This window comes from Dendrobates tinctorius, unplaced genomic scaffold, assembly GCF_039654945.1.
Source record: "Dendrobates tinctorius isolate UK_male_01 unplaced genomic scaffold, ASM3965494v1 ptg000120l, whole genome shotgun sequence".
Taxonomy (NCBI): Eukaryota; Metazoa; Chordata; class Amphibia; order Anura; family Dendrobatidae; genus Dendrobates; species Dendrobates tinctorius.
Genome location: NW_027361788.1, coordinates 9,611,690 through 9,626,223, shown reverse-complemented (window position 1 = coordinate 9,626,223; position 14,534 = coordinate 9,611,690). Strand labels below are relative to the sequence as shown.

At 48.4% G+C, this 14,534-nt stretch overlaps 1 protein-coding gene across 1 annotated transcript in view; it reads right to left on the bottom strand.

The window, feature by feature from the left end:
* The window catches only part of ARPC5L (actin related protein 2/3 complex subunit 5 like), a 36,841-nt gene extending 22,546 nt beyond the window's left edge, over positions 1 to 14,295 (bottom strand). The window contains exon 1 of the mRNA XM_073590723.1: positions 13,925 to 14,295. Coding sequence (XP_073446824.1) covers positions 13,925 to 14,070 — 146 coding nt within the window. The 5' untranslated portion in view covers positions 14,071 to 14,295. The remainder of the gene's footprint in view (positions 1 to 13,924) is intronic.
* Positions 14,296 to 14,534: the final 239 nt, after the last annotated feature.

Sequence of the window (14,534 nt, the reverse complement as noted above, 5' to 3'; positions counted from 1 at the left end):
TTTTGTAATGACACATTAAGAACTGCCCAGGCTTTCGGTGCACAATGTGCTGCCGCGCGGTGAGTTTTTTCCATAAATAGAGGCGTTATGGCCACATCCAGTGGGCTGGCATATTATTGATTACAATTGTGCTGGGACTTCCCGCTGGTAGAGAGGAGGCGAGAGCTGCAGCACAGGGAGCACCATGTCTACACAAATCCTTTCACCTATGTTCTTATTAAATCCTATTAAAACCTGAACACTACAGAATGACATTAACACACCAGACATTTCTCACACGGCTTCCTAATCATTTGGTAACCACGAATCCTCGGCTTGGACACCTACAGTTTTGTTAATACAGAAAGACCCCAGATAATGTAATGTAGGAAGAATAAAATCCCTAACCCTTTCCCAGTAATAACGGAGCACTGAATGATTCTACGAATATTTATAATAAAAATTAAAGGGGCCGATTTAACATATTAACTTTTTAAGCACCAAAAAAGGTCATTTTTGCTCTCTTCCTCCACCTTTTCCTTTTTTTTTTTTGTTTTTTATTGCCCAAGATTTTTTTTTTCTGTTATTAGTTTGGACAATTACTTAAAGGGGTTGTCCGGGCTTGTCACATAATCTCAGTACATATCTGGACTGCAGAATTATGAAAATAAGTAATTTACTTTCTGTCACTAGTTTGCACGGTTTTCTAGATATTCTGAACAGAACGTCCAAGGGGGGGGGGGGTATTATGGCATTGAAATGAGAACTAGTCGTAACCTCCTACTCTACTCCAAACATGCCCTCTATAGCAACAACCCCACCCTCCATGGCTACAGGCCCTCCCCGTCCACATGAAGCAGCCCTCATCACAAAGTAACGAATCACCAAGTGAGGAGGGAAAATCGTCCTGTATTCTGGGCCACTCCATGATTACAATACATAACTCATTATCAGTAATTCCTTCCCTCACTGTCCCAGGCTGCTGGCAGGACGATTTTCCCTCCTCACTAGTTTCACTTTCCATAGATCACTGTTCAGCGTGTGTCTGGGGGAGGAGCAGCTGCTCTCTGCACTGAGGCTGCTGGAGGGGAAGAATTCCTTACTGTGTGATGAGGGCTGCTTCATGTGGACGGGGAGGGCCTGTAGCTATGGAGGGTGGGGTTGGTGCTATAGAGGGCATGTTTGGAGTAGGGTAGGAGGTTACGACTAGTACTCATTTCAATGTCATAACACCCCCCCCTTGGACGTTCTGTTCAGAATATCTAGAAAACCGTGCAAACTAGTGACAGAAAGTAAATTACTTATTGTCATAATTCTGCAGCCCAGATATGTACTGAGATTATGTGAAAAGCCCGGACAACCCCTTTAAGCGGCGATACCCAATTAGTCCATATTTTTAGTATTTTACATTTTACCGTTAAAGTTTGGGGAAATTGGAGGGGACGAATTAAACTTCTATTTTTTATACATTAAAATTTTTTTATTGTTATTTTAATTTTTAGTCCCCCTTGAGAAACTCGAACCTGCAGTCTCCTGATCGCCTCTATACTACACTGTAATAGCAAAGTAGTATTGTGGTGCATTGTAACATTACTGGCTTCCTATGAAACCCAGGACACAGGTTGGTCTTAATATTAATACCACAGCAGCCACGAAGGCCCTCGCTTGCCTGCAATCCCTCAGCACCCCACAAAATCACTGCAAAGGTGCTGATGGGCTCCAGAGTGATAAGAGTGTTTTTATGCTTGACACTGGCATCTCAGAGGATAAACTGATGTAACTAACTCGCTCCAATCACATCACTCTCAGCTGCCAGCTGTGTAACACAGATGGCATCCACATTACATAGAGCATACTCAGCTCCTGAGCCTGCTCCATGCAGTGATGGTGCACGGCCACCATACATGTATTCAAGCCTCAAAGATAACTTTTAATATTGGGAATAACCCTTTTAGGTATCACCTATGCACAGGAGAGAGGATAACTCATTGGTGGGAGTCCAACCTGCATAATGTTGTACGATGCCATCTTCAATAGTCCCACAGACAATGAAAGAAGCAGTGAGGCACATGAGCAGCCATGGCTCCAGTCCGATGGACCAATTTTGAGCCCCAATTTTGGGACCATTGGGGGGTCCCAGCACTCAAACCAACACTGATCTGATCACAGTTCTCACCTATCCTGTTGACAGATTTTAACTTTTAATTTTGAGAATAAGCCTTTAAAGAACATTCCGGGAACATCACAATTGACATATCAGAAATAACACAAGGGGGCGGGGACAAGGCGTTGGAGGAGGAGGGTGGCAAGGCACGCCACTCAAACAAGAAATTCCACCAAGTTCAGATTAGACAAACCCATGAGTGTGAAGGAAGCCATGAAATATCCCCCAATTGTGCCCAATAGTGATGTTTCTTCCCCCCCGTAATCAGGTTGCTACAATGCTCAGTACAATATGTGCACGATTTAGGCCAAGAAAGAATACTGGATTTTGTCATATTTCTAACCTAAAACTGTAACCTTTATTTGTATTCCTCACCTTATACGGCAGCTGCTTCTATATAATCAAAAAGGAAAAAAAACACTGCAGTAAAACAGTCTCACCATTGTGACGTTGGGGAAAATTCCAACCACTGATTAACCACAAGGCGGCCCCACAAGCCACTCTCATTCAGGTCGGAAAGTGAACGATGGCTGGTTATAGAAGGTGAACAGACACAGAAACCGCCTTCATGTACCGGCCCAATCACACAGAGAACAAGAAGTCCCCCTCTACTATGTGGCCTCCATGCTGCTTCAGGACAGGGCCAAAATATTGTGAACACTGCAGAGTCCATTTAGTCATTCTGAAGCTTGAGAAAAGGTTTAAAGGGGATAATCCACCCCCCCATCGGGAATCCTGAGGACATCTGTACACAAAACATGACGCTAAGCACCGCTACAAAGGAAATAAGTATACAGACGTCTGTATCAGTCCAGGCATGGACAGCACCGCGGACTGCTGACTCAAACTTGGCAGGGTCATAGGCTGTTGCGTTCAGATCAATGGCCAGTCCGTACACAGAAGTCTGAAGTCAGGGGTCTTTAGTAGGGGATACAGAGGATCCTTCTACAATCAGATCAAAAAAAGGACTGCAAAGTTCAGCGCTCACTGTAATAAAGCCAGGATGCCCGTCCAATATACAGATGACTTATTGCTTTCACTTGCCCTGCTGGCAATGTCGGGGTACATAAAATAAATGCAGGGCTTTATGTGATATAGCCAGTCCTATTCCTTCATGCCTCCCCAATTCTTCCAGCACGTTAAGACAGGGTTATGGATTGCAGCAAAGTGTTAACGCGGACCCTCTGCCTGCGTACTCACAGTCCACACCCGGCAGCGCGGGCGTAATGCTTTCCCCCAGGAATACAGATGTCGCCCAGTCACAATCCTATATTTAGTGCTGTGGCCGATACATTTCTAAAATAGGGAATTTGGTAGAAATGTTGGATGTGACGTAGCGGCAGGAGCCTGTGTAATGATTCACTACATGAGAACGTAAAGGAAAAGGAGTTCGGGGGCCGAACTGTACAAACCGACAGCGCAAAGTCAACTTGTGTGTACAAGACCAGACTCCGGGACACACAGATCAGCAGCTTCACTTATTATCACACGGCGATCCCCCCGCACGCAACATCATAGAAGCCAAGCCTGCATTATAAGAAAGGAGGGCGTCTGAGCCAGTCTACCGTAGGTGCAGGATGCTTACTCAGGGTCTGCAAGGCAACAAGTGATCAGGAGCCGACTGGCGAGGGTCTGTCCTCTGCCTAAATGTACCATCACATGCTGGTCACTCACACTGCATAGGTTGCCAGACACCAAGCTGCTCTTAGTTAGTGCCCGTCCACCTTGGCATCTACCTACCACATACATAAAGCCTAGTTCACACCACTGCTGCACTCCCTGGTCCATATTACAAGCACAAGTCCCCACTTTTCAGCAGATTTCTGATCCAACAGCATCATAGGCACAACGCCGCTACAGGCGCACCGTCAGACAAGGACTTGCAGGCGGACCAAGGATGAGCCGCTATATGGGGCGTGAATTAGCCAGGATACACAAACAGAAAGGTGTCGGAGATTAGAAATAAGAGTCAGTTCATATTAGGCCAATGGTAAATGAGAGAAGACCTGAATGTTGGGTTTCTCAGTGATACTAGTCCTGGCGTTCCTACCCCTGTGCTGTCACAGCTTCCTGAAGTTTGGGGAAAATGCAGCCTGCCTCCCCATCAACACCAACATCGTACAGCAGCCTTGGCTCATTATATCTAGGGGACATTCATATGCACCAAATTTGGGTTGCATGTGTACATATACTTTGTATTCAACTGCTAAGACCCCCCCCCCCCCCCCCCCCCCCGTAGTTTTAAGCATGGGGTGAAGTAATGGCCGGTTCCATTCATTTTCCATGCCAGATGGCCGAGAACATTGATTTCCATCTATTTTCTGAAATTGTGTTAAAACATGATAATTTTACAGCAAAACAATGCAGCACAATTGCACTGTGTGAACATGGCCCAAGGGTACACAGAGGTGAGCGGGGTTATTAGTGGGACTCCGGTCCGGCGATGCTTAGTGGCTAAAAGGGAAGCTCATGAATCTCGCACCCTCCGTCACGGCATTTGAATTATGGGGGCTGGCGTGATGTCATCTGTGCAACGTGACGTCAGCCCCGGCGAATCAAAAGCCGCGCCGGAAGGTTAAAGATTCGTGAGGCTCCCGTCTATCCCCAAGTACCAATGTCCCAACGCTGGACCAGAGTCCTGAGAACTTATCTCTAGTACACGTTTTTTTTACTTGGATTCTAGTTGCTGAAATATCTTCATAGAAATATCTCTTTTTCATGCTTCCTTTGACTTAGTGGACAAATTTGGAGCCTTCAAGTTTTTGCCATGAAGAAAGGTCTTAATTGACTTTTATTTTTATTTTTTTTTTTTTTGTAATCAACGTTGGGAAAAAAACAACGCATTATAGGCAAGTTGTCCCATTGGAAGCAACAGGAAGCTTATTCAAAGTATTTGCAGTGTGTTTGGGAGCAGAATCCAGGCAATAAAACCTGTGTGACCACAACTCTACGCTGATGTGTCAGCCAGAGCATTAGCAGTGCGACCCCCCGGAGCGGTTACACTGAGTTTCCATTAGGATTTGCGGGTGAAAAACCTCAGTGTTACAGTAACAACAAAACTGACTGCGTCCACGTGCAGCTTCACTGCACGCTGCCATATTTCCAGTGTGGACAGGCGCTTATGTAGCTGACTTAACGTTACGTCCAAAAATACTCATCTGAACAAGTAGATGGACACAGACTAGAAAACTAGGTAATACTCCTTTTCAGGACTCTAGAAAAGCGGAGCACCCTGCAAGAGCAGCAATGCTGGCTATGGCGATCACCACACAGCTTTCGCGGAAATGAATGTACACTACCGTTCAAAGTTTAGGGTCACTTAGAAATTTCCTTATTTTTGAAAGAAAAGCACAGTTATTTCCAATGAAGCTAACATTAAATGATTCAGGAATATACTCTATACATTGTTAATGTGGTAAATTACTATTTTAGCTGCAAACGTCTGGTTTGTAATGCAATATCTTCATACGTGTATAGAGGCCCATTTCCAACAACCATCACTCCAGTGTTCTTATGGTAGTTTGTGTTTGCTAACTGTGTAAGAAGGCTAATGGATGGTTAGAATACCCTTGAAAACCCTTGTGCAAGTATGTTAGCACAGCTGAAAACAGTTTGGCTGATTAGAGAAGCTATAAACCTGACCTTCCTTTGAGCGAGTTGAGAATCTGGAGCATTACATTTGTTGGTTCCCTTAAACTCTCAAAATGGCCAGAAAAAAAGATCTTTCATGTGAAACGCGACAGTCTATTCTTGTTCTTAGAAATTAAGGCTATTCCATGCGAGAAAATGAAGGTTTCCTACAACGGTGTGTACTATTCCGTTCAGAGCAGAGCTCAAGTGGGCTCTAACCAGAGTAGAAAGAGAAGTGGGAGGCCCCGCTGCACAACAAGACAAGCACATTAGAGTCTGTAGTTAGAGAAATCGACGCCTCACAGGTCCTCAACTGGCAGCGTAATTAAATAGTACATGCACGCCTGTGTCAACGTCTACAGTGAAGAGGTGACTCCGGGATGCTGGCCTTCAGGATGGCAAAGAAAAAGCCATATCTGAGACTGGCTAATAAAAGTTAAAGATTACTATGGGCAAAAGCACACAGACATTGGACAGAGAAAGATTGGAAAAAAAAGTGTTATGGACAGACGAATCCAAGTTTGAGGTGTTTGGATCACACAGAAGAACATTTGTGAGACGCAGAACAACTGAAAAGATGCTGGAAGAGTGTCTGACGCCATCTGTAAAGCATGGTGGAGGTAATGTGATGGTCTGGGGTTGCTTTGGTGCTGGTAAAGTGGGAGATTTGCACAAGGTAAAAGGGATTTTGAATAAGGAAGGCTATCACTCCATTTTGTAACGCCATGCCATACCCTGTGGACAGCGCTTGATTGGAGCCAATTTCTTCCTACAACAGGACAATGGCCCAAAGCACACCTCCAAATTATGCAAGAACTATTTAGGGAAGAGGCAGGCAACTGGTATTCTATCTGTAATGGAGTGACCAGCGCAGTCACCAGATCCCAACCCCATTGAGCTGTTGTGGGAGCAGCTTGACAGTATGGTACGCAAAAAGTGCCCACCAAGCCAAACCAACTTGTGGGAGGGGTTTCTGGAAGCATGGGGTGAAATTTCTCCAGATTACCTCAGCAAATTAACTGCTAGAATGCCAAAGGTCTGCAATGCTGGAATTGGGAGCATTCTTTGACGAAAGCAAAGTTTGAAGGAGAAAATTATTTCAAATAAAAATCTCTTTTTCGAACCCCGTCAATGTCTGGACTAGATTCTCAATTCCTTTGGCAACACATTTGATTAGTAAAAGTATGAGTTTTCATGGAAAACACAATTGTCTGGGTGACCCACAACTTTTGAATGGCAGTGTATCTCACGGTCACTTAACTTTGCCCAAAAGTTCAATTGAGGGGGTTTATATTTTCGGTGCCTTTATTTTAGGATAGGGTCATACAATCTGTTTCTTTCAAACGGTTATGATGAGAGTAATCAGAATGTGATCAGTTTTTCTTAGAGGTGGAGAGAAAAAGAAAAAACAAAAGTTTCTCTACCTTCTCCATTCTGTCAGTCCGTGAATATGAGATCACACTTGGGTGGCATCAGAGTGCAGTCTGATTTTTTCCACAGACAGATCCAAATTGGACATCTCTTATTTATTCCTTGGACTACGCAGTCCAAGAAATAAAATTAGACATGTGCACGGCTTCATGGAATATCACAGATATGAGTGTTATCCGTGAAACCTACGAGCCCTTAGAGCAGGGATGGGGAACCTCAGGCCCCAGGGCCATTTACGGCCCTCGATGACCTTTTATCAGGCCCCCGAGCAGATTCTCAGGGACCGCATTCTTGGGAAGGGAGCTGTATTTTGATTGCCACAAGCTCATTAATTTCTTCTTGCTCTGTTAGCACACACACACAGTGTTCACTGCTAAACATTGAAGGGCATGCAATGAAAGATTACGTCCTGACACCAGTGCCAGAGTCAGGATCTACTTTGTGGGCGGAGTTTGTATGGCCCCTGAAGGATGGTATAAATATCCAAATGGCCCTTGGAGGAAAAAAAGATTCCCCACCCCTGCCTTAGAGGAACATAATCACAACTTTTTTTTTTAACCAAGTGCTGCCCCACTGAAGTTTCCCAGACAGGAAAATCCTGCTGCACCACGTGCCACCTACTACCAATGTAAGAGCTTAGATACACAACGATATGTGTGAAAAGTTACTAGGCAAAGACACAATGTCAGAGGCCGCAAGCAGCAGGCGCAATAAACCTATGATGGTCGCGTCTGTAAATTGCATATCCAGACATGGTCGTGCCAGTCTCAGGGCATCAGGAGGGACTATTTTCCAGGCTGTAAAACGCAACTACCTGTGTGACTATGACCGCATCCTCGGGCTGTGGGGAGGAATGCAGCGCTTGTTACTACACCAGACAGGATTTTTTTTTTTTTTTACAACTCAAAGTCAAACATAATCAGGGTGTGGTGGGCGAGAGCCCTTCGTTACAGAAGTCGTCACTCCCATGCCAGGGAGTTACAAAGACGTCCATTCAGCGGCACACCCGTGTAACGTGTGCACCTTCAATACATAGTCTGGAAATCCTCTGCTGCACTAATCGCTTTCTCTTGAAAAACCTGCACCTTCTAGGTTAGTGTTCTCCAAACTAAAGCTCTCCAGCTGTTGCAAAACTACAACTCCTGTCTGGACAAGATGGGGAGTTGTAGTTTTGCAACTGCTTTGGGGACACTGATCTCTCATGGAGTTGATAAGAAGAAAAATCTTCTGTCCAGAGAGAAGTATGCTGTGTAATACAGAGGCAGCGAGGTGAACACTATTTTAAAGAGGGGATTCTGATTTTGGAAAAGCCCTGTCCCACCAGCAGCAATTGGTTTATATAAAGAAAAAAAAAATGCTCACCCTCCCCAGGTCTACTGCTGAGTCTTCACCACTGCTCCAGAGGTCTGTAGCTGACATCATTACTCCATGCCTATTGATTGACTACAGTGATGTTTATGTGACATTGACGCTGCAGACAATAACAGACACCGGGAAGTGTGCGGTGCAGACTCAGCACTGGACCGGGGGATGGTGAATACAACAAAAACTGGAACCAGAGGCATATTCTTTTTTCAAAACTGGAAAACCCATTTTAATATTTTTTCACAAACACGCAACTACAAAATAAAATCTGCACAGAGATTGCGTAGAGGTGGGCGACAGGTGCTGTCGTGGTAACAGAAGTTTCTAGGAAAGTTTGGGGGGAGACAACTAGTTTAGGAGCCAGAATGCAAACACATTGGTTGGTGAAAGTGGGGGGAAAAGGCAAAAAGAAGGATCACTTTAGCAGAAGAGGATGAAGCCGTATAAACACTGCTGGCCGTCACAGGAAAAGCTTTACAAATATTTATGGTATAACAAAGCAATTTATTTACCAACGTGTAATAAAAGCAAACAACGTATCACACCCAACACCAAGCATCACGCTTACTAAACCGGGGATCCCAGCATACAATGAAGCAGGCAAAAGAAAGAAGAAAACCAGGTGACACTTCTGTTGTCAGGGAGGGAGAAAATGAGAATGAAGAAAGCAGCAAGTCCTATCTATACATTGCAGATGATCTTACACCACATTCACGAGGCCTGGTCCTATAAACCAGAACTGGGGGACCGGACAACAAAAAAAGACTGTGCACCAAATTTTGCCAAACCCTCTACTGCCAGGCACCCCATAGTACAGCTGTAATAAGGGCCATTTGCAGACCGTATTCCAGCCCTTCGAGCATTGTGTCTCTCTGCTGCAGATTTTACCTTTTTTTCACTCATTGCAAAATCAAGATGTAAATTTGATGTGGTCTGTGGTCATATGTCAGCTGACAGGAGCCAAGAAAAAGAGTTACAAACTCCCAGTCACAACATCACAGTGAGCTCACTGACAGATCCTCAGTTAACTCATTCTTCAGCCAGTAATAGACTGTCAAGCACATGGGCTGTGGAAGACAAACGGTACAAAATTTTCAATGAAACTCAATTACAAAAATGCTTAGCCCCAAGCACATGAATTTAAAAAAAATATATATTATACACATATATATATACACTCACTGGCCACTTTATTAGGTACACCATGCTAGTAAGGGGTTGGACCCCCTTTTGCCTTCAGAACTGCCTCAATTCTTCGTGGCAGAGATTCAACAAGGTGCTGGAAGCATTCCTCAGAGATTTTGGACCATATTGACATGATGGCATCACACAGTTGGCGCAGATTTGTCGGCTGCACATCCCTGATGCGAATCTCCCGTTCCACCACATCCCAAAGATGCTCTATTGGATTGAGATCTGGTGACTGAGGAGGCCATTTGAGTACAGTGAACTCATTGTCATGTTCAAGAAACCAATCTGAGATGATTCGAGCTTTATGACATGGCGCATTATCCTGCTGAAAGTAGCCATCAGATGTTGGGTACATTGTGGTCATAAAGGGATGGACATGGTCAGCAACAATACTCAGGTAGGCTGTGGCGTTGCAACGATGCTCAATTGGTACCAAGGGGCCCAAAGAGTGCCAAGAAAAAATTCCCCACACCATGACACCACCACCACCAGCCTGAACCGTTGATACAAGGCAGGATGGATCCATGCTTTCATGTTGTTTACGCCAAATTCGGACCCTACCATCCGAATGTCGCAGCAGAAATCGAGACTCATCAGACCAGGCAAGGTTTTTCCAATCTTCTACTGTCCAATTTCGATGAGCTTGTGCAAATTGTAGCCTCAGTTTCCTGTTCTTAGCTGAGAGGAGTGGTACCCAGTGTGGTCTTCTGCTGCTGTAGCCCATCTGCCTCAAAGTTCGACGCACTGTGCGTTCAGAGATGCTCTTCTGCCTACCTTGGTTGTAACGGGTGGCAATTTGAGTCACTGTTGCCTTTCTATCAGCTCGAACCAGTCTGCCCATTCTCCTCTGACCTCTGGCATCAACATGGCATTTCCGGCCACAGAACTGCCGCTCACTGGATTTTTTTTCTTTTTCGGACCATTCTCTGTAAACCCTAGAGATGGTTGTGCGTGAAAATCCCAGTAGATCAGAAGTTTCTGAAATTCTCAGACCAGCCCTTCTGGCACCAACAATCATGCCACGTTCAAAGGCACTCAAATCACCTTTCTTCCCCATACTGATGCTCGGTTTGAACTGCAGGAGATTGTCTTGACCATGTCTACATGCCTAAATGCACTGAGTTGCCGCCATGTGATTGGCTGATTAGAAATTAAGTCTTAACACACAGTTGGACAGGTGTACCTAATAAAGTGGCCAGTGAGTGTGTGTATATATATATATATATATATTATTTTTTAATTATGTATTTTTTTTCCTGTATGTATGGTTACATAGAAGTCTCTTAGTCACTAACTATGGGGGCAAATCCGCTTTCAATCTGTGACCTAAAACCCCCACAGGCCTTGGGGTCTCCCACCGAACCGGAATGTCATTACATTTCCACATTGCGACCTTAGCATCGTCCTTCGTTATTGCCCTTAAATACAATATTGTGGACATCAGCTGCTGAAATCTTAAGATATTACCATTTCTAAGACTGTCAAAATTAACACTAAATAAAAAATGTGGACATCAGTGACGTTCTGGGACCGCCGCTGCACGCTACGGCGGCTCCAGAGACCCCCGCTGCACGCTATTACAGCTCCAGAGACCACCGCTGCACACTACTACAGCTCCAGAGACCACCTCTGCACACTATTACAGCTCTAGAGACCACCGCTGCGCACTATTACAGCTCCAGAGACCACCTCTGCACACTACTACAGCTCCAGAGACCACCTCTGCACACTATTACAGCTCTAGAGACCACCGCTGCGCACTATTACGGCTCCAGAGACCACCGCTGCGCACTACGACGGCTCCAGAGACCACCGCTGCGCACTACGACGGCTCCAGAGACCACCGCTGCGCACTACGACGGCTCCAGAGACCACCGCTGCGCACTACGGCGGCTCCAGAGACCACCGCTGCGCACTACGGCGGCTCCAGAGACCACCGTTGCGCACTACGGCGGCTCCAGAGACCACCGTTGCGCACTACGGCGGCTCCAGAGACCACCGTTGCGCACTACGGCGGCTCCAGAGACCACCGTTGCCCACTACGGCGGCTCCAGAGACCACCGTTGCCCACTACGGCGGCTCCAGAGACCACCGTTGCCCACTACGGCGGCTCCAGAGACCACCGTTGCCCACTACGGCGGCTCCAGAGACCACCGTTGCCCACTACGGCGGCTCCAGAGACCACCGTTGCCCACTACGGCGGCTCCAGAGACCACCGTTGCCCACTACGGCGGCTCCAGAGACCACCGTTGCCCACTACGGCGGCTCCAGAGACCACCGTTGCCCACTACGGCGGCTCCAGAGACCACCGTTGCCCACTACGGCGGCTCCAGAGACCACCGTTGCCCACTACGGCGGCTCCAGAGACCACCGTTGCCCACTACGGCGGCTCCAGAGACCACCGTTGCGCACTACGGCGGCTCCAGAGACCACCGCTGCGCACTACGGCGGCTCCAGAGACCACCGCTGCGCACTACGGCGGCTCCAGAGACCACCGCTGCGCACTACGGCGGCTCCAGAGACCACCGCTGCGCACTACGGCGGCTCCAGAGACCACCGTTGCGCACTACGGCGGCTCCAGAGACCACCGTTGCGCACTACGGCGGCTCCAGAGACCACCGTTGCGCACTACGGCGGCTCCAGAGACCACCGTTGCGCACTACGGCGGCTCCAGAGACCACCGTTGCGCACTACGGCGGCTCCAGAGACCACCGTTGCGCACTACGGCGGCTCCAGAGACCACCGTTGCGCACTACGGCGGCTCCAGAGACCACCGTTGCGCACTACGGCGGCTCCAGAGACCACCGTTGCCCACTACGGCGGCTCCAGAGACCACCGCTGCACACTATTACAGCTCCAGAGACCACCGCTGCACACTACGGCGGCTCCAGAGACCACCGCTGCACACTACGGCGGCTCCAGAGACCACCGCTGCACACTACGGCGGCTCCAGAGACCACCGCTGCACACTACGGCGGCTCCAGAGACCACCGCTGCACACTACGGCGGCTCCAGAGACCACCGCTGCACAATACGGCGGCTCCAGAGACCACCGCTGCACACTACGGCGGCTCCAGAGACCACCGCTGCACACTATTACAGCTCCAGAGACCATCGCTGCACACTACAGCGGCTCCAGAGACCCCCGCTGCACACTACGACGGCTCCAGAGACCACCGCTGCACACTGCTGCACACTACGGCAGCTCCAGAGACCACCGCTGCACACTACGGCAGCTCCAGAGACCACCGCTGCACACTATTACAGCTCCAGAGACCACCGCTGCACACTATTACGGCTCCAGAGACCCCCACTGCACACTATTACGGCTCCAGAGACCCCCACTGCACACTATGGCGGCTCCAGAGACCACTGCTGCACACTACGGCAGCTCCAGAGACCACCGCTGCACACTACGGCAGCTCCAGAGACCACCGCTGCACACTATGGCAGCTCCAGAGACCACCGCTGCACACTATTACGGCTCCAGAGACCCCCGCTGCACACTATTACGGCTCCAGAGACCCCCGCTGCACACTACGGCAGCTCCAGAGACCACTGCTGTACACTACGGCAGCTCCAGAGACCACCGCTGCACACTATTACGGCTCCAGAGACCACCGCTGCACACTATTACGGCTCCAGAGACCACCGCTGCACACTATTACGGCTCCAGAGACCACCGCTGCACACTATTACGGCTCCAGAGACCACCGCTGCACACTATTACGGCTCCAGAGGCATTAGCCCGGCGCAGAGATGTCCTAATCGCACTCAAATCTATGGGGGCCTAATGCAAGCTACATCATTAATAGGTCTGGGGGTTCGCCACACGATCCCGCTGCTGATCATTAGATGCCATCTTTCCTACAGCCCCTATATATAATATCATGGACACCGAATCCTGAAATCATTATTTCCTAGTCCAAATTAACTTCCGAAATGACACCGGCCCCTTTAGCATGGCGCAGAGCTTTCTGTCAAGAGAAAATCCCATAGATGTAAGTGGACTTTCCTCAGTGGCAGAAGTTGTGCCCCAGGGTCCGGTACCTGGGTGTCTCCGCCAGCCTCCCGCCATAACCCCTGCACCCCGGTAACAGGCAGAGAATGAATGGCTGCTGTCCCCACATCCCCGCCCGACCTGCTGGCGGCAGCGCAGGATATTGCCTGATGAGCCCGTCCACCTCGCCCTCGTCCGGCCCCTGGGGCTCCGCCGGCTCCTCCTGCAGCTGGTCGTCCACGAACTTGTTCTCGTCGTACTCATCGATGTCAAACCTGCGGAAACGCGACGACTGTGTGTTCTTGGCCATGGCGGGCAGGGAGGGGGTGTGACAGGCAGCGCGGGGGTCCCGGCACTCTGGGGGTGACCCGGGGGACTCCACACAGTGATGGCGGGGGTGACGGGGAGGGAGGTGGCGGCGCTGGTTACTGTCACGGGCTTCCCGTTCCTTTCCGCCCGGCTCCCTCCGCTTCCGGTGGCTCCGGCGGGCGGAGAGTGAAAAGGAAGCGGAAACGCATCAGCGACCTCACGGAGGGAGGGACATGGCGCCTGCTTGTTGCTTAGCAACTGCGGCCCGGTATCCAGAGGGGTCAGGGCTTGTTCTGTGGAAACCGTGAAATAAAACACTTTATTATCTGACACTGATGTGTGCAAAAATTCATTATTTTTGGAGGCTTGTGAAAAAAATTTCTGAAGCGTTTTTGGTGGTGTTTTTTCCTGTCTGCCTGTGACAATATGATAAGTTTTTGGATTTCTTTTTTTGTGTGGAAAACG